The 17,500-nt window shown below is 39.6% G+C and overlaps 5 protein-coding genes across 6 annotated transcripts; 3 read left to right on the plus strand and 2 right to left on the minus strand.

Moving 5' to 3' along the window:
* Window positions 1–828: 828 nt before the first annotated feature.
* Window positions 829–2,418, minus strand: LOC105688360 (glucose-fructose oxidoreductase domain-containing protein 2). The gene has a single exon (XM_012404572.3). The coding sequence runs from the start codon at window positions 2,338–2,340 to the stop codon at window positions 1,168–1,170; it is 1,173 nt and encodes a 390-aa protein (XP_012259995.2). The 5' UTR covers window positions 2,341–2,418; the 3' UTR covers window positions 829–1,167.
* Window positions 2,419–2,757: 339 nt separating this feature from the next.
* Window positions 2,758–8,655, plus strand: LOC105688359. Its single transcript, XM_048649227.1, has 11 exons — window positions 2,758–3,018; window positions 3,456–4,850; window positions 4,909–4,974; window positions 5,260–5,469; window positions 5,687–5,699; window positions 5,998–6,152; window positions 6,233–6,479; window positions 6,568–7,021; window positions 7,113–7,251; window positions 7,339–7,760; window positions 8,518–8,655. The coding sequence occupies exons 2-11, from the start codon at window positions 3,471–3,473 to the stop codon at window positions 8,531–8,533; spliced, it is 3,102 nt and encodes a 1,033-aa protein (XP_048505184.1). The 5' UTR covers window positions 2,758–3,018; window positions 3,456–3,470; the 3' UTR covers window positions 8,534–8,655.
* Window positions 8,628–10,726, plus strand: LOC105688361 (opsin, ultraviolet-sensitive). Its single transcript, XM_012404573.3, has 5 exons — window positions 8,628–8,919; window positions 9,012–9,227; window positions 9,315–9,696; window positions 9,799–9,983; window positions 10,060–10,726. Exons 1-5 carry the CDS (start codon window positions 8,696–8,698, stop codon window positions 10,166–10,168), a joined length of 1,116 nt encoding a protein of 371 aa, XP_012259996.2. The 5' UTR covers window positions 8,628–8,695; the 3' UTR covers window positions 10,169–10,726.
* Window positions 10,727–10,839: 113 nt separating this feature from the next.
* On the minus strand, window positions 10,840–12,351 carry LOC105688362 (rutC family protein UK114). Of its 2 annotated transcripts, none has more exons than XM_012404575.3 (5): window positions 12,007–12,351; window positions 11,452–11,612; window positions 11,318–11,386; window positions 11,160–11,215; window positions 10,840–11,073 (listed from the first exon to the last, which is right to left on the minus strand). In XM_012404575.3, exons 1-5 carry the CDS (start codon window positions 12,072–12,074, stop codon window positions 10,990–10,992), a joined length of 438 nt encoding a protein of 145 aa, XP_012259998.2. In that variant the 5' UTR covers window positions 12,075–12,351; the 3' UTR covers window positions 10,840–10,989. The 2 variants fall into 2 exon arrangements, with proteins under 2 accessions (XP_012259998.2, XP_012259999.2); XM_012404576.3 differs by lacking the exon at window positions 12,007–12,351 and adding an exon at window positions 11,683–11,966.
* Window positions 12,352–13,868: 1,517 nt separating this feature from the next.
* On the plus strand, window positions 13,869–17,094 carry LOC105688502 (ribonucleases P/MRP protein subunit POP1). The gene is made up of 3 exons (XM_012404878.3): window positions 13,869–14,115; window positions 14,201–15,628; window positions 15,716–17,094. Exons 1-3 carry the CDS (start codon window positions 13,992–13,994, stop codon window positions 16,771–16,773), a joined length of 2,610 nt encoding a protein of 869 aa, XP_012260301.2. The 5' UTR covers window positions 13,869–13,991; the 3' UTR covers window positions 16,774–17,094.
* The last annotated feature ends 406 nt before the right edge of the window (window positions 17,095–17,500 follow it).

The raw sequence follows: 17,500 nt of genomic DNA on the forward strand, positions 1-17,500 counted from the left end.
TTCGTTTGAATTTTTATATTTCTGGGTTACGCGGGCGGGTCGGATGTCGCGTGTGATAATCCGTCCTAGTCCTCTGCTAACGTAGAGTCATTCGTTTCCTCGAAACAAGGGGTCTAGCGTGAGGGATGCGAATCCTGTAACACGAGGAAAAGGCAGTAAGTCAACGACAGGGATTTGAGACTGACTTAGGAGTTAGCGGTTTGACAAATTTCGGGAAGACCCCCAGCAACCCGACACTTCTTTAGTAGTCCCACTTTCTTTTACCCTCAACTTTTCGCCTTTCACCACAAAATAATAAAACAAGTCTGTAAATCGTTTGTAAACCAAACACTCTTGACGTCGATATATTTACTTTTTTCGTATTTTACTTTGCATTTTCAAACGTATCGAGCCTTGTTTTATTTTCACTGGGAACAGCGCGAGAAAATTTTCACCCATAATCGCCTGATGATAACCGTTTGCGTTTATAGAGAAAGATAGAATCGTATGTATCATTGGTAAACTGACAACTTTACGCAACGAGCATTTTCTTATTGATTCTAAGCGAGATTCTAAGCAGTGGACTCCATCCTATTCTGACCATGAATGACCTTACGAGCACGTGGAAGAGGGGTGGGCGCCATAGGGTAGGCAACCAGACCTACGACACACCTGTTGTCATTATCGTATTCGCATTCCTTCGTCCCTTTAATTCAATATGGCAACGCACAGAGTTCATTGACCTTCGCGATCGACGTCAGCTGACCAGAGTCGATCCCCCTGATTCTGGCCGCGCGCGCAGCTGGTAATTTGACAGGAGGGAATACAGATTCGAATATTCGATATCGATTAATGATACGAAGCTTCTTTAATAAATGGTTCATAAATACATGAGTACTATACTACTCTATACTATCTAATACTCGTGTCATTGTTAATGTTTCCCACGGGCTTGAAAAGTTATCGATACATGCAGAATTGTTGTTACAACCAAAAATGTTATCGATAATGACATTACTGATCGTAAGTCAAGTACTGTCGAGCTGCCGTTGAACTTTCTCCAATGTAATTTCTATCAAATTAATCTTAATGGTAATACTGATTATTGACAGAAGAATGAAAGAAAAGAAGAGAACGTGAACCTTACATAAATTAATACAAATTTTATCCTATCGAAGTCATGGTTTTTCAGATTGAAATTGCAGTGGCTCTAACAGCTGCGCTAAGCAGTGGATTCGGATCTGGTTCTTCTGTCAAAATGCAGACCTTTATCCATTCCCTTCTCTTGTTGCTTTGTCTCAGAGCATCAATTACTGCTTGCACATATAAACCATCCTCAAAAGTTGCTGCAGATGAAACAGGTTCTTTAATCCATCCTTTTTTATCTTCCACAGGTTGAAACGCCTCTCTCAAAGCACCAATTAATTTCTTCAGACCCTTCACATAGGGCAGAGGAATGGAATCGATGGAATTTATCGTAGAGTCTTCCAGGTTGTCAACATCTGAGTAAAGTACCTCTTCCTTTCCATCTTTATTCATACCTTCTCTAAACCCATGCAAATCTCCACCTCTTACTACAAGGTGGTCACCGGCTCCGCAAACTAGGACTTCTTGTGTTAATTGCCCAGGTAAATGATTACTTAAAGTAGCGGTAACCAGTGCACCTCCGCTTAATTCCATTTGGAAGGTGCAAAAATCTGGTGCGGAAACATGACGAATGCCATTGATGAATTGAGTTGTCTGTGTAAATGTTCTCACCACCGCATGAACCCTGATTGCTCTTTGACCCACCAGGTGAAATATCAAATCGATTACATGACTTCCGACCAAAGCTAGGATCCCTCCACCCATGGTATCGTTGCAAAGCCAATCGTAGCCGTTGTGCAGTAGAGAACCCATTTGTACTCTGATGTCTATTACGGTAACAGGACCCCGCAGGTAACCTTCTTCAATGGCTCGTCTCATCCTGACAAAAGCTGGGAGGAATCGAAGACTGTGATTAACTATACTGATCAGAGAAGGGTAATATTGAGCCGCTCGAACCATTTTGAGAGCTTCTTGCTGACTAAGTCCTGCAGGTTTGTCACAGACTACATGTTTGCCAATCCCTAATGCTTTTACTGCGATTTGTGCATGTAAATTCGGTGAACACATTATGAATATCAGGTCAACATCTTTCCGCAGTAAAACATCATCGATCCGGCTTGTATAGAATGGGATTTCCAAGCTTCTCGCTAATTCTGCTGCTTCAGCTAGAGTTCGGCCCCATACCGCCTCAATTTTGAAACCCTTAGCCCGCAGGAAAGGAACGATTACACGCACGACTTGTCCAGTGCCAAAGAGTCCTATTCCCGGCAGCATCTTTTGGTACTAATTATTTCAACTACGTTTATGCTGCCCGACTCACGTTGCGGTTCATAGGTTGCACATTTTTATTACACTGCGTGTTGTTTGTAGTGTGGGGTGCCTTAGCCTCGATGTTTCAATTAACGTCATTGGGCTTTTACACTTTTTACTCACTCTCGTACTTCTGGGAATTCTCTCCCCCGATGCAGTTCTTCAGTTCTCTTACGTCGTTCAAATCGTTAGTTCTGAAAATTTTTCATTGACGTATTGTTGGTTACTAGACGCATTTCCCATTGATCTTATTTTTATTTTATTCTCACAATCGCTGTCAATTAGTTTAAGTAAGTGGCTTGAAGATGGCGCGAGCGCGACATACAGATTACAAATTAACAAATGCCACGATAGCGCGTTGAATTCGGAACGAGGAACATAGGCACCGCAAGGCACGCAACTCTTTGGCACGTGCACGTGAGTGGGACAGGCGTCCCTTTGGTTTTTCAGTTTTTTTTTTTCAACCTCGATACACCCGTTAACGATACAACTAAAGCTGATGATTTATCAGAAATTTGAGTGCAGAAAGTACGCTTTATATTAGATTATATATTCTCAATTTTTGGACCTGAGTTATCACCGCCTGCCCAAGCCTGGCTTCAATTATCCTACGTGGTCTCACTTACGAAATACAAACTTTAGGTAACTAGTTTTCATAACTACTTTTCGTTTATAAATTTCACTATCTATAACTCCTACTATAAGTTTGGTTAATTATCAAACATGCATTTTCACAATCGTATTATGCTTCTGCCACACATTTCTCTCGAAATCCTAACCCTCGGGGAAGGCTAGAATCTTTGTTATATTTAACTGTGTACAAACACTCAATGATAGTTTATCGCGTACAGCATGAAACGTGGCTCTCTCTGTCTCTAGTCAAGCAGAGAATCCCATCCCTTAATCATGCCTCCGATTATAGTGGTTAATCATATCTGGCTCTGATTAGGCAAGTAATTAAAGTATTAGTTCTTCGGGAAATTGGTAGTCTAGATTGAAAGTATTTAGTTAAAACCTTGTCACAGTCCAAATGAGGTTGGCTGTGAAACTCTAGAAAGCAATTTGGTACTGTTGGGCAGTGTTGGTTCCCGTTAATGGCCTTGGGTGGATGTATGATCGCTGCTCTTACAACATGTAACCGGATGGAGTTTGGCCGTCACTTTTGCAAAACTGTAATGGCTTCCTTGCTGGTTCCACCAGCTGCTGTGCGTGGAATGACCAAGTTGGACCGTGCTGCTTTTACCGTGCAGGTTGAAGTCCCAACATTACGACTGGGCAAAGTGAATCTTGCAAAAATAATGCCTGCCTTGAAAAAGTACATGTTAAAAGTGCAAAAATTCAAGCCTATTCAGAATGAAGATGACAGTTCAATTAACAGTGGCAGAGTCGCCTGTTTGGATCCAGCCAAAATCCAGAACTTTGAAGATATTGACGAGTTGGACAGAAAGATATTTCGTGATTATAATATCACTGAGATCCAAAGAAAAGTTATTACACTCGACTATGATAACTGGCAATACGATCAAATTTTCAAAGCCGTTTTCCCGGATATATCTCAAGCTCCTAATGCATACAGCAAGATAGGACACCTTGTACATCTGAATTTGCGGGATAACCAGCTGCCCCATAAACATTTCATTGGAGAAGTTTTGTTGGACAAAATTGCACAGACTAGAACGGTTGTAAATAAATTGAGTAACATTGATACGACTTACAGGAATTTTGCTATGGAAATCATAGCTGGGGAGAAAGATACTCTAGCAACTGTGGCTGAAAACGGATGCCGTTATAAATTTGATTTTGCAACAGTATATTGGAACCCTCGATTATCCACAGAACATCAAACTCTCGTCTCTTATTTAAAACCTAACGACATTCTCTATGATGTATTTGCTGGTGTCGGACCATTCGCTATACCCGCGGCTAAAAAAGGATGCAGAGTCATTGCAAATGATTTGAATCCTGAATCTATTAAATGGCTGAAAGAAAATGCCAAATTGAATAAGACATTTGGCAACATAACGGCAATTAATAAGGATGGTAGGCAATTTTTACAAGAAGATGTCAAGGCAGATATATTGAAAAGACGTAGCTTGAAGGCCGAAGGATTGGAGCATATCGCAATGAATCTTCCAGGTTTGGCGGCAGAGTTTTTAGACGTCTTTCAGAACTTGTTTAGCACAGAGGAGGCAGATTTGGTTTCTGTAAAACCTCCAACGGTCCATCTTTACTGCTTCATAAAATTGGGAAAGGAAGAGGATCCCCATGTCCTTGCAAAACTACTTGTAGAAGAAAAACTCCAGCGACCTTTAAAAAACGAGTCTATAGTGATGATACATCACGTTAGAAATGTTGCCCCCAACAAAGAAATGATGAGAGTCTCTTTTCTATTGACTAGTGATATTTTGATGAGAGATGAGCCGGCGACTAAGAAATTGAAACTTGATAATGTCGATTTATTTATTGATGATAATGTTATAGGAAAAGATGGGAAAGAACAAGGCACCTCACAAGACCAAAAATGTCTTCAAGGTAGCAGGAGCTCGTAGCCTTAAGCATAAAGCTAAAGCACAGAAGGTCTCCACCGAACTGAAGAAAGTAAGTTGCTACTACATCGAATAATGATTTTATATTATGACCTTCGTCTATGCCAGGCACTAATCTGGGTAATTGCTGAAACGAATTTTAACTCTGAGCTCTGATCTCCAATTGATTCTTCAATTTTCCTATGAGAGAAAGGCAATAAAATAAATAGATTGAACCGTTATTTTACAACGGAAAATGATCAAGCACCAAGATTCATACTAACATTAAAGTTACGATTAATATTGAAAGTAATTTTGCCATAACGGAAGTTGGAATGAAACGAATCTCTCTGCGCAGTTGAACTTAAAATCTAAGAAGAAATCAACAAAGGGAAAGACAACGGCAGATGTGGACAAACAGCTGGTGGAACTGCGCAAAGAAGTCCTCCAGGCAAAATCGCCAAAGGTTGTCAAAGTATCAAACAAAAAACAGAAATCCCAAGAGAAGGTAGCAAATACTAAAACTCGAATGGCAACAAGAGCTCAAACTGAAGCAGCTGCTAACCTGGTTGGGGGAATGCAATTATAAAATCAAGTACTCGTACTTAATATCTGATATTTAAAGATCGATTTTACAGATAGCAATACATCTATACTTACACATTACATTATCAGTGTTAAATTGTACAACAATTCAAAGCTAGAAAATAGATTTATAATAGACGAACTATATTTTAACGGGATGAGTTTAGATTCCTGATTTATTGATTGTTATAAATCTGTAGAAGTTAACTACAGGTATTCTGTGAGAAAGTTCTAAACGTTGTTCGTCGGTGATTATGCTTGCAATTTTGATAGGTCACTGATCAGCGCGTTTCACACCGCAACTAGTAATTTCTTTGAAAATGATTGTACACATGATGAAATGGTTAGTTTCAAAATAAAATGAAGAGGAATATTCTTCACCACCTGTACCCATTGTTTACTCAATTTTCACACTACTGTTCATCAGTTGCTACCCATCACTCAATCGTCAGGTTTTTAAGAATACTGTCAATAAGTTGCCAAATTTAATCCAGGCAGCATATAAATTGAGACTACCAAACCATGGAAGAACATACAGCTGGTTTGATAATAGTAGGAGATGAAATATTACGAGGGCAAATAGCAGACGCAAATACATCCTACTTGGGGAAGAAACTCTCCGCAGTAGGAATCAGATTGCGCAGAGTCGTCATTGTTCCTGACGTGGTACGTACAGACCGGAATATCTAATTAATAAATTGCTTGTTGAACCACTATTTTTTATTCAACATTTTTGTCTTCCCCAGATCGATGATATTGCAGAGGAAGTCCGACTCGCATCTGTAAGATACTCGGTAGTTTTCACAGGGGGAGGGGTTGGACCTACTCATGACGATGTTACTTACGCTGCAGTTGCAAAAGGTTTGAGTCTCAAATTGGAAGAGAATAAAGATCTGCTTGCCATTTATGCCACGTTGTTTCCGGGACAAGTAGAAGCTAAACGTCTCGCCAATGTTCCCAGTCCCTGCGATGTTATCTACAAACCAAGCCAAGGTTTGTGCTCACCGAGACTGTTTGGTATAGGAAAAAAATTCGCAACTGTTACTTCATTCAAAAAATATCTGGATTCCTATTACCACAGATTCAACGAAAGCCGCTGTAAAAACTTACCCCTTCATCAAAGCAGCCAACGTTTATGTCTTGCCTGGATCTCCCCATTATTTTTCAGCAGACGTCGACGTAATAATACCGCTACTTCAGAGAGGGAGTACTCTCCACACGGATTCTGTTGATGTGAATCTGAAGGAGTTAATGTTTGTTGATATTTTGGATGATTTTGTAAACAAATGGTCAGGTCGAGTTGCCGTTGGAAGCTATCCCCAGCCTGGACGAGTGCCATTGACAAGAATAACTCTAGAAGGGAGTCAAAGTGCAGTTGAAACTGCAAAGCTAGATTTACAAACTGCTCTAACAGCCAGACTGCCAAATTCAAGCCATCAATTCGGCCTTGAAGACGCTAAGTCGGTCATAGCCAGCAGTGAGAATCAACTACACATCAAATCAGCTCTAGATGTTTTGCGCCTCTGCTATGCAAAGTAAGTCAAATATGATTAGATATTATTACAAGCTTGAACTCAGTGCGGGATTCTAATTAACAGATAAAGAATATCGCCTTAAATTTTACAGGCATGCTGATGGAATGTTTCTGAATTTCAACGGAGGGAAGGACTGCACTGCCGTGCTTCACCTTGTGGCAACCGTTGCCAAGATCATGGATGCAGCTCTACCTGTGTGCCTCTATGTATCTCATGATCCATTTCCAGAGGTAAAATAAATTTAGTGGCCAATCAACTCGTGAACTATTTGGGACATTTTGATGTATGATATCCAAAAGATAATTTCATTCACACAGGTAGAGGACTTTGTAAAACACGCAGAAAAGTATTACGGGCTAGAAATAATATGGATGACAGGAACCATCCGATCGGCTTTAGAATCACTGTTGGAGGAGCGAAGGAATCTTAATACTGGAATAATGGGAATGAGAAGAGGTGATCCTGGGTCAGATAAGTTGGAAACATTTATGCCCACGGACAATGGTTGGCCCGCTATGATGCGCGTCAATCCTATATTAGATTGGACATATAGCCAAGTATGGGAATTTTTATTAGAGCACAATATTCCGTATTGCTCGTTGTACGATCAAGGCTATACAAGTCTCGGATCCAAGGCGACGACGAAACCCAACTCTCTGCTGAAAGATCCAAATAATCCTGAGCGATACTTTCCTGCGTATAGATTGAAAGATGGAGTCGTAGAGCGTCAAGGCAGAGGGTGAGCAACAGTATAATTTTAGATCAAATCATTTGTAGAATCTATTGTCAATGGTTTCTACAAATTATGCAGTATCGAACATATTTATTATCGTTAGTTTTAATACAGTTTGTTTTTACCAATGAGTTGAGAGGTTTGCACTGGTTGTAAAACTCGGTTTGTGGGGAAATTATTTTTATTTGAGTGAAATAGCAATAGAGACTACACAGTATTTGGCTTCTGTCAAAACTGGGTAAACAGTTTTGGTTGTATCGCTAATGAGTGACTAGGGAAGAAATTAAAATAAATATTTCAGCCTTAAATAATACAAGGTCGAGAAAATTTTGATTCTTTTTTTTTGCTTTGTTTGTCCCATGATTATTCACCTATTCCTTATTCAGTTATTCCTCATTCAGATAATAACGCGATGTGTGTTATGTACAGTTTTCAAATCACTCGCTTTTGTGGTACTGATACCTATGCTCATACCAAAATGTGATAAACTAACAATTGGATAATGCAGATTTTATCCTCTGGTCAGCTAAATGGCAAGAAAAAAAAAAAAAAAATTTAATGAAATAAATAAATGATGGAACCTTCTAGAAAACTTTTCCACTGTTCATAATGTAGGATATAATTCAAAGGTAGTCGGAGGAGTTTGCAGAACTGAATCTCTTTACAATACGAAATTGCTGATGGATATAAACTACATAAGTATGAAAGTGTGTGTATGAGTAATGACAGTGAATTTGACTTTGAGAAATTTTTTGCTGACTAGGGGTGAAAGCGGATAATCCTAAGCCAAGCCGAGGGAAGCCCCAGTTCCTGTTTTAACTGGATTAGAGTTTTAGGAGTGGATAAAGAGCAAGATGGGGTGAGCTCTTGCTGCATGATATAAAAGGAGCCTCCCTGGCTTGCCAGAGATAAGGTGAGGGGCTGGCTGGCAGTAGGCCAACATGTCAAACAGCAGCGTTCACTGGGAAGCTCGGGTTCTCCCCGCAGGTCCACCACGCCTGCTTGGATGGAACGTCCCTGCTGAAGAACTGATACATATTCCTGAGCACTGGCTGGTCCACCCGGAGCCAAACCCCTCCCTTCACTACCTGCTGGCTCTCCTCTATATTTTGTTCACCTTTGCCGCTCTCCTCGGCAATGGACTTGTCATCTGGATATTCTGCGCGTGAGTACAAATTCTTATTTCCAAGTACGAATGATGAACAAATATCAGAAGAGCAAATAAATACATATATTTTTTTTGATTATATTTTACAGGGCCAAGTCACTACGTACTCCATCTAATATGTTTGTGGTGAATCTGGCAATCTGCGATTTCTTCATGATGCTTAAGGCCCCCATTTTTATTTACAACTCTTTCAACACAGGCTTTGCTTTGGGCCATCTATATTGCCAAATATTTGCTTTTGTCGGTTCGTTATCCGGCATAGGCGCCGGTATAACCAATGCTGCGATTGCGTATGACAGATACAGGTAATTAATCATAATAATTATCCTAAAATTCGTAGCACGGCTACTCCTTTGTGATTGTCCACATCCTGTGAATTTTTGTTCCCATAGTACCATTGCTCACCCCTTGGATGGAAAACTGTCTCGGGGTCAGGTGTTACTGTTCATTGTACTGATATGGCTCTACACTTTGCCATGGGCACTCATGCCCCTGATGGGAGTGTGGGGAAGATTCGTACCCGAGGGATTCCTGACGAGTTGCACGTTTGATTATCTTTCTGATACCAACGAGACGCGTTACTTCTTCTTGACCATATTTACTTTCTCTTATGTCATCCCAATGTCGCTCATTCTTTATTACTACAGTCAAATTGTTAGCCACGTGGTTAACCACGAGAAAGCTCTAAGGGAACAGGCCAAGAAGATGAATGTTGAGAGTCTCAGAAGTAACGCAAACACCAATGCTCAGAGCGCAGAAGTGCGCATTGCAAAGGTATTCTTGAATTTACAAACCGTTCCAGAACAAAAAACAAGAAATATTTCTCTGTTTCAAAGTAACGATTTATCTTTAATCGATCATCTTTTCATCTCACAGGCCGCAATCACTATCTGCTTCCTTTACATCCTCGCATGGACTCCATATGCTGTAACAGCATTCATTGGGACGTATGGGAATAAGGCATTACTGACACCAGGTGTGACGATGCTTCCAGCATTGACCTGTAAAACTGTTGCTTGTTTGGATCCGTACGTTTACGCCATCAGTCATCCTAGATACAGGTACTGATCAGGATGAGATTCTGATGAAAAACAGATTGATGCAACTAAATTGGTTTGAAATTATTTTTTCGTTCAGACTAGAGCTGCAGAAAAGACTGCCGTGGTTGGAACTCCAGGAACAGGCTGTCAACGATAGCGTCAGCACCACAACGGAAGCTGTGAACGCACCCTCGCCAGCAAGTTAAGCTAGTATTCCCATAAAAGAAAAACTGAAGTTAGTAAAGTTTTAATCCTCAACTGGCATCGTTATCGAGGTACATGTGCTTGTGTTGAAAAATTGGATACCAGTTGGGGATTAGTCTGCCGTCTAAAATAAATTCTGACAAATTGGCTTGTCTAAAGGACCATGAAGATTAATTAATTATATTCTATACCTAAAATTGTGTGACTGTCCATTGTAACAAAAAGTTACGTTACTAAAATATGTATTTTAATGCTGGTTGATTATCAAACAAACATTTCAATGTTGGAAATGCCGTCTTGGCGTTGCATTGATCTGTTAGATGACAAGCTGGGTTTGTTTAAAAAAAAAGTCTAAAACTCATCGTCTTAATTGTTCATTGTATTTGTAAGTATTTTATTTTTAAGTAATGGGCATGAATATTTGATATTGTTGCTCGATATTGAATACAATATTCGGGGACGAAAAATAATCGTATTTAGAATTGTTAAATAATTACATTGTATCAACATTGCCTTTCCAGGCAACTGCAATAAAGCTATTCCTGAGCATTCCAATTCGACTTATCGAGAAATCATTATGGTTATTTCGTGACCTAGTCATCCTTGCGGTTATCGTGAGATCTAGGTAGTTATCTGAATCACATAGGAAGATTCGGAATTAGAATAACAGAGATCATTTATTATTTTTTTATTGACACAGTCATAAAAATTTTTCTGTTTTTTTCGAGTTGCTCATAGAGCGATAAAACGTTGACACGCTTCAATCCTGACTTAAATAATGTAGATTAATATTCTTTGAAAATCACAACTTTGCCAAAGATAGTCATTTCTCTGACGAAGTAGATTCGACACAAACTGTTTCTACATTCCCAGTCAAAGCGATCGCCTCTATTTCCACCAATGCTCCCTGAAATGAAAAATTTGACATTCATCGACCTTGGTAACTATACATTATCTGACATTTCAACTTGATATACAGATATTGTTGCTCACCAATGGTAGTTTCCCAACTTGAAACGCAGATCTAGCTGGGTAATCCTTGGCAAAAACTACGATCATGAGATTTGGAAATAATTATTGTCAATGACCAGTGTGATAATCCAAAAAGCTAATTATAAGTCGATAATTAATTTAATACCAATGGGACTCACACTCTTTGTAGACTTCGTTTATTACGGAAAAATCATCGATATTATCCAGTAATATAGTTGTCTTGATAACTGAAAATAAATCGTAACTGAATGATTATAATAATTTGAAATCTATTCATTTTTGACAGCAATACCTTTTTCGAAACTGGAACCAGCTGCTGCCAAAATGTGCCCCATATTTATAAGTGCTTGACGAGCTTCGCCGGCAGCTCCATTGCCTACCAGTTTTCCTGTGTTCTTATCCAGTCCTAATACTCCGGACAGATAAACTGTTCGATCCACGAGAATGGCTTGGCTGTAAATGATTTTATGATTAGAAATCATCAATATGTAAACAGAGTATTCAAATAAAATAAACCAATTACTTGTAAGGGGCGACTGGTTTCGGTGCCAATGGAGACGTGATAATTTTTCGCACGATCGTCGACATAGTAAAAATTCACGAGCAAGAATTGGGTAAAGCGTCGATGTGTTCGGTGCAATGTAGTTTAGCTACTGACCAACTTGACGTATTTCTTTAAGTACCCCAAGATGTAAAGAGTAAATATTTTCATTTTGTCTATCTAATCACCCGCTCTCAGTAGATTTCACGAACTTTGGCCTTGTTATGTAATTGATACTAGATAATTTTGTATGGTGTCCGCGCATAACTGCAGATTGAGAGAGAGAAAGTAAAATACGAAACTCATTTATAAGCTGTGACAGGGGTCGGTGCTCTTGGTATGGAAATGACTCTGCGTATAATTTTCGTGGCCATTGTAATTTATACATATTTATCCGCATAAATTGTCAGCGTATGCAGATGATTATCTGGATAACTCGTCGGTAGGTCATTGATTTCGTGCCGACAACGACGACCACGTGGGAAAATAGAAGCTGACACAACACATGAGCACAAGTCAAGTGGCTTTACAGATATTAAAATTTTGGAGAAGTTTGGACGGAGATATAGAATTTCGAGAGGGTGCAATATTGTTGAAAACAGAAATAAATAAATAAATAACACATTCTGACCACGAATCACAGTTACTATTATTTATTTGCTATACCACTCAACTTTTTGAGGCTGCGACGCTGCACTTTGATGCTACAATTAATCTCGATGACAGATTCTCTCAATTATCCCGAATCTGCAGGTACTTGCAAACGTCGTTAGCGCGTGGAGCCACACATGTCAAGGTAAACGAGAGAGACCATCAAAATGCGCACCCATTCCAATTAATTTGTCAATTACCGCATTTTTCCCTGCCCCTGATAGCGTTTTTTGATGTGCAACTGAAGTTTCACCATCTCAGATTCATCTCCAATTTTTTTCTGATTTTTTCTAATTTTCTTCCAATTTTTTCTAATTTTTCCTAATTTTTCCTAATTTTTTCCGATTTTTTCCGATTTTTTAATTAATTATTCGAATTTTCCGCGCATTTCTCTGGGCGCCGCCATTTTCTCTAAGCTCCGCCCACCGCGAGTACAGCTAGCGCCATGTGGCGGATTTTCGGTGAACTAACCCCTAGAAAAACGCGAAAGTTTTGACCCTTCTTGAAGCGAAACCTGAAAAGTATTGACCACTTTTCTGACCAAAAAAACGTGAAAGTTTTGACCCTCCTTGAAGCAAAACCTGAAAAGTATTGACCACTTTTCCGAGCAAAAAAAACGCGAAAGTTTTGACCCTCCTTGAAGCGAAACCTGAGAAGTATTGACCACTTTTTCGAGCAAAAAAACGCGAAAGTTTTGACCCTTCTTGAAGCGAAACCTGAAAAGTATTGACCACTTTTCTGACCAAAAAAACGTGAAAGTTTTGACCCTCCTTGAAGCAAAACCTGAAAAGTATTGACCACTTTCCGAGCAAAAAAAACGCGAAAGTTTTGACCCTTCTTGAAGCGAAACCTGAGAAGTATTGACCACTTTTTCGAGCAAAAAAACGCGAAAGTTTTGACCCTTCTTGAAGCGAAACCTGAAAAGTATTGACCACTTTTCCGAGCAAAAAATGCGAAAGTTTTGACCCTCCTTGAAGCAAAACCTGAAAAGTATTGACCACTTTTCCGAGCAAAAAAACGCGAAAGTTTTGACCCTCCTTGAAGCGAAACCTGAAAAGTATTGATCTTTCTTGAATTATTAAAACTCAAAATGGGTCAATATTTTCTATAATCAGTCAACGCGGGTAAGCGTCCAAAGCGCCTGATGATAGATGCACCCGCATTACACGCGACGCCTCCGCTGTAATGCGGGTCTCCTGACGTCAAGGGGCAAGAAACTTGGAATTTTAGTTCACGCAAGTTCCGCGAGTTGATGTTACGCTTCTCGGCGCTACCTGTCACTTCTTCGGCGGGGAAGATGGAGTCATTAAATAATTATTCAAAAAATCGAAAATAAATCGGGAAAAAATGGATATAATCAGAAAAAAATCAGGAATGAATCTGGGATGGTGAAGCTGGGTTGCATTTGTGACACCCTGATAATAAGGTGCTTTTTTCCTCGCGTCGAACTGACGCAGAAAACCATCGTCGATATCATTCGGTATACCCCTACCACCTTCTGACGCTCCCGCGTCAACGCATGGCTGTTCGAATATTCCAACTTAAACCCCACATGTCTTTGCTGTTTATTCCATAACCTCCTCTAAAGAGTTCTGTCACAGGAATGTCATATGAGTCTCGTTGATTAATCAGTATCAAAGATGATGGAAAAAGAACAGTTTGACTCCTTTTTAGGGGGGTCTCAAGACCTACCAGCAGAAGTTTCCATCTTTAAATTAGCTTCGTCGAGAGCAACAGAAATAGCAGCCATGGGCTATTCGATAGGTAAGAGGAATCGAAATGAAGTAATGTAAAAATGAAAGAAAACTGGTGTAATTATCAGCTTGAAAATTCGGTAAACTTTCCTCAGATAACCCTCAACAGACTAAGCTGATCTTTCAAAAGTTGCCCATACACATGCGTCGACGTGTTATGTCTCACAACGCAAAAAGGATGCCCCGTAGATTGCAGGAGAGTCATATTCGCCAGATGTCCAAATCGGGTCTACCTCCAAAAAACAAACGCCCCTCAAGAAAGCATAGGAGAAGGCCCAAAAACCTTTTGGCAGCTTACAAACGCAGACAATCGGAATACACGTGGATGGAGACTCACATTTGGCATGCAAAAAGGTTTCACATGATCAAGAAATGGGGCTACAAGATACCCGATCACTCCAACAACCGTTGCTTCAGATCCAGCTATCGAGCGGTTGCAAAGCATTGTCTGATACAAGACATTTCTTACTATTCATGCCTAGAAATTACCGGGCCATTCAATTCACTCACTGAGAGATTAAGTGCCCACTGTGATCCCACTAGGCTAAGTTTTTCTGCTCGTTCTTATTCCCAAGGGACCAGAGAAGGAAGTTTAATGTTTTTTGAAAAAAATGGGTACCCAAAATCTCCAATTGGTACGGTGCAGTTTGTTTGGAGACCAAGCGAGAGGCATGGGATAGAAAATGAGGATAGGACAATATGGATCTGGTCCCATCCCTCATTCTATCAACATCTTCTGCAGCAACTTTGTGACAGCTTCGGTTTCAGAGTAGATCATCCTTTAGACAAAGACAAAAATGGAGACGATTATGTCCCGCAATATACGGGCGTTCATAATTGTAGACTGATATTACTTCGGGATCAATTAATCAGATTCAGACTAACCGGGCCCCTGAGTCTTGCAGTGCTCACAGATTCTTTACGCCTGCCGGAACTTGGGGGCATTGTTGAGGATACAAAAAAAGGCGCAAAGCGAGATAAAGAAAGCTCCGACCCGGATAGCGATGTGGAAATTATTGGTCTGACGAGACAGGTATCAGATGTTGAGGTAATGGACGTGGAAGAAATTGAGAAGGATACACTTGCCGAAGAATCATGGAATGTCAACTATTATAGATCACTGGAAAACTTCCAATCATTTAAGGTTCAGAAAGAGGTTTTCGAAATTCTCAAGAACCTCAAGTCGCCAAGTCAACTTCCTCCAGGTATAATTATGGCCTTCACAGTATTGGATCCGAGATTTTTTCACCCGAGACAGAGAACTAAGTCTCAGACGAACGCAATTCCTTTTGAGACAATGCCTGCACCTCCTACATTGGCGAATTTCAGTCCAATCTGGGAATCTGGTATCAGAAAGTCAATACTCAAGAATTTTAAACCCACGAGTGAAATCAATAAATTAAGGAGTGAGGCTCTAGTGCCAGGAGTTGGGAACGACGATCAATATGACCAGGAGGCAATCGATAAGGTGCCTATCCTATTAATACAGAGACCCGGATGCAGCCGTAAGGATAAAGGCATCGGTGAGAATAGGAAAAGATAATATTTATTGGGATACAGAAATTAGAAACCTACGTAACTTTGATGTGATGGGAAATTTTCTTTCACAGGTTTTAGCTCTGGGATCGATGTGGTTTTGCCTTCGGGGTGGGCAGTCCCATTTTGGATATCATTTATACTACGATGTACTAAGCCTGGGGGTTTAAGGGAGCTGAAGTCTATTATTTTTGAAAATCTGAGTCTAAATTCACCAGATTTTAATCCGCCGGACAGTCTAGCATATTCAGAGGAAGCTGCAGGCACGAAATATAGCCTGCTAGAAAAGTATTTTAGGTACCCACCAAACAGAAGAGTCAACTACGTGAAATTAGGTATTTCTAGTCCCTTTGTATGCGAGTGGAATTTACTTGTTAAAGAATGGACAGGCTTGGACGGTTTCCATGTTCTTCGAGATCAGAAACTATTGAATTACTTGAACAAGAACCTGGAGTCTTTACATAATGTTAACCGCGGTCGAAAAATCAGAAAAATCAACAACGAAAACAATCAACTTAATTTCGACAGATCTATTTTTCCCGTTACAAATTGTCTGGTTTGTGTGAAAATTTCCATGCAAGGAAGAGGCTGCCCCAGAGATTTTGCCGTGGTCTGTTTACCCGTGCGAGAAGATCTAGAGAAATTGAATGAAAATGAAAATTGGGCAGGTCCTGTAGAAAAAATAAGACCGGATCCAAACGAATCTACTAGAAAAAAATTGAAGAGGGGTCATCTGGCACTGCTCAGACGTTTGAGAAGGCAGAGACTTAGGCAGCACAAGAAGACATCGAATGTTGGATTGAATAAAATCAATCAAGGAGACGCAGTAGCCAAAGCTCTGGTAAACCAAAATCTTAAAAAAAAGGCTCTGAGCGTGGTGGAAAAACAGGCTGAAATAATGAAGAACCTTTACCTCCCAAAATGTAAGACTGTCCGGCATTCCTGTGATAGAGAAGTGATGGGGTACGTTGTTAAAGGTGACTTCAGTTTCACGGAGTCAAAGGGCATTGGGCTCGCTTATATTTGTCTGACCTCTATTTTCGATCTTGTCGATACAAACAGCAGTGTTGTTCTCATCAGAAACACAAAAACTAGGCAATACAGATCGGCCAGAATCAGCATACTTTCATGAATGATAAACGAATAGCAGAGATATAAATGAGAAGCTACATCTACAAGTGAAGGTTTGAAAAATCGCCTATAATTAGTTGATTATTTTATTTTTCTAAATCGGTTACGCTTAAGGCTATTAAGCTAATTATTATTATTATCCGATTAATAATATACTTGCATTTGCCTTATAATTGTGATAATATAGTGCGGTTTTTTAAAATATATTTGGTGCAAAGAACGATAACATTCTAATAAAATGAAAATATTCATTGTTCCGAGGCATATCTCACTCGTTTTTTTCTCCTTCCTTTGTACACATGCTTCTTACAGATTTATTAACCACTACATCTTAAGTATTCAATGTGTTTTGCCAGCAAAACGTTTCAAAATAATTTTCAACACGGAAAATTAATAAATAGTTGTTTCTAGTCTTGATTGAATTTTGGCAAATAATAGCTTAGACGTTAAAGAGGAACCTGGAAAATCAAAATACTTTTGATATTTTGTACTATTCAATTAGTTCATCGAAACGGAAGAAGATAAGAGTTCTCCATCTGAAGATATTTGAAATAAGCCTATTACAGGTATACCTAATTTAATTATAGTACAGTCAGATGTTTAACAGAGTTGATCAACTTTGATTTCCATTAAATAATTATTCTATTTATCTTTGCTTTATTACAATGTAACGTGGTAATACGTTCTCTCGAGTTCCTCAATAATTTTTTCTACCACAACGTGTAGCG

The sequence above is a fragment of the Athalia rosae genome, chromosome 2 (assembly GCF_917208135.1).
Source record: "Athalia rosae chromosome 2, iyAthRosa1.1, whole genome shotgun sequence".
In the NCBI taxonomy this organism is placed as follows: Eukaryota; Metazoa; Arthropoda; class Insecta; order Hymenoptera; family Athaliidae; genus Athalia; species Athalia rosae.

Excerpts from the sequence above, each read along its gene's own strand:
- LOC105688360 (XM_012404572.3), bottom strand. The coding sequence starts at position 2,340 with ATGCTGCCGGGAATAGGACTCTTTGGCACTGGACAAGTCGTGCGTGTA.
- LOC105688359 (XM_048649227.1), top strand. The coding sequence starts at position 3,471 with ATGGCCTTGGGTGGATGTATGATCGCTGCTCTTACAACATGTAACCGG. Across the intron at positions 4,975-5,259 it reads TCTCCACCGAACTGAAGAAA|TTGAACTTAAAATCTAAGAA; the intron begins GTAAGTTGCTAC and ends CTCTCTGCGCAG. Across the intron at positions 6,480-6,567 it reads TATCTACAAACCAAGCCAAG|ATTCAACGAAAGCCGCTGTA; the intron begins GTTTGTGCTCAC and ends CTATTACCACAG.
- LOC105688361 (XM_012404573.3), top strand. The coding sequence starts at position 8,696 with ATGTCAAACAGCAGCGTTCACTGGGAAGCTCGGGTTCTCCCCGCAGGT. Across the intron at positions 9,228-9,314 it reads ATTGCGTATGACAGATACAG|TACCATTGCTCACCCCTTGG; the intron begins GTAATTAATCAT and ends TTGTTCCCATAG. Across the intron at positions 9,984-10,059 it reads ATCAGTCATCCTAGATACAG|ACTAGAGCTGCAGAAAAGAC; the intron begins GTACTGATCAGG and ends TTTTTCGTTCAG.
- LOC105688362 (XM_012404575.3), bottom strand. The coding sequence starts at position 12,074 with ATGGCCACGAAAATTATACGCAGAGTCATTTCCATACCAAGAGCACCG. Across the intron at positions 11,613-12,006 it reads ACCCCTGTCACAGCTTATAA|CCAAGCCATTCTCGTGGATC; the intron begins ATGAGTTTCGTA and ends AATCATTTACAG. Across the intron at positions 11,216-11,317 it reads AAACGAAGTCTACAAAGAGT|TTTTTGCCAAGGATTACCCA; the intron begins GTGAGTCCCATT and ends TCATGATCGTAG.
- LOC105688502 (XM_012404878.3), top strand. The coding sequence starts at position 13,992 with ATGATGGAAAAAGAACAGTTTGACTCCTTTTTAGGGGGGTCTCAAGAC. Across the intron at positions 14,116-14,200 it reads AGCCATGGGCTATTCGATAG|ATAACCCTCAACAGACTAAG; the intron begins GTAAGAGGAATC and ends AACTTTCCTCAG. Across the intron at positions 15,629-15,715 it reads CCGTAAGGATAAAGGCATCG|GTTTTAGCTCTGGGATCGAT; the intron begins GTGAGAATAGGA and ends TTTCTTTCACAG.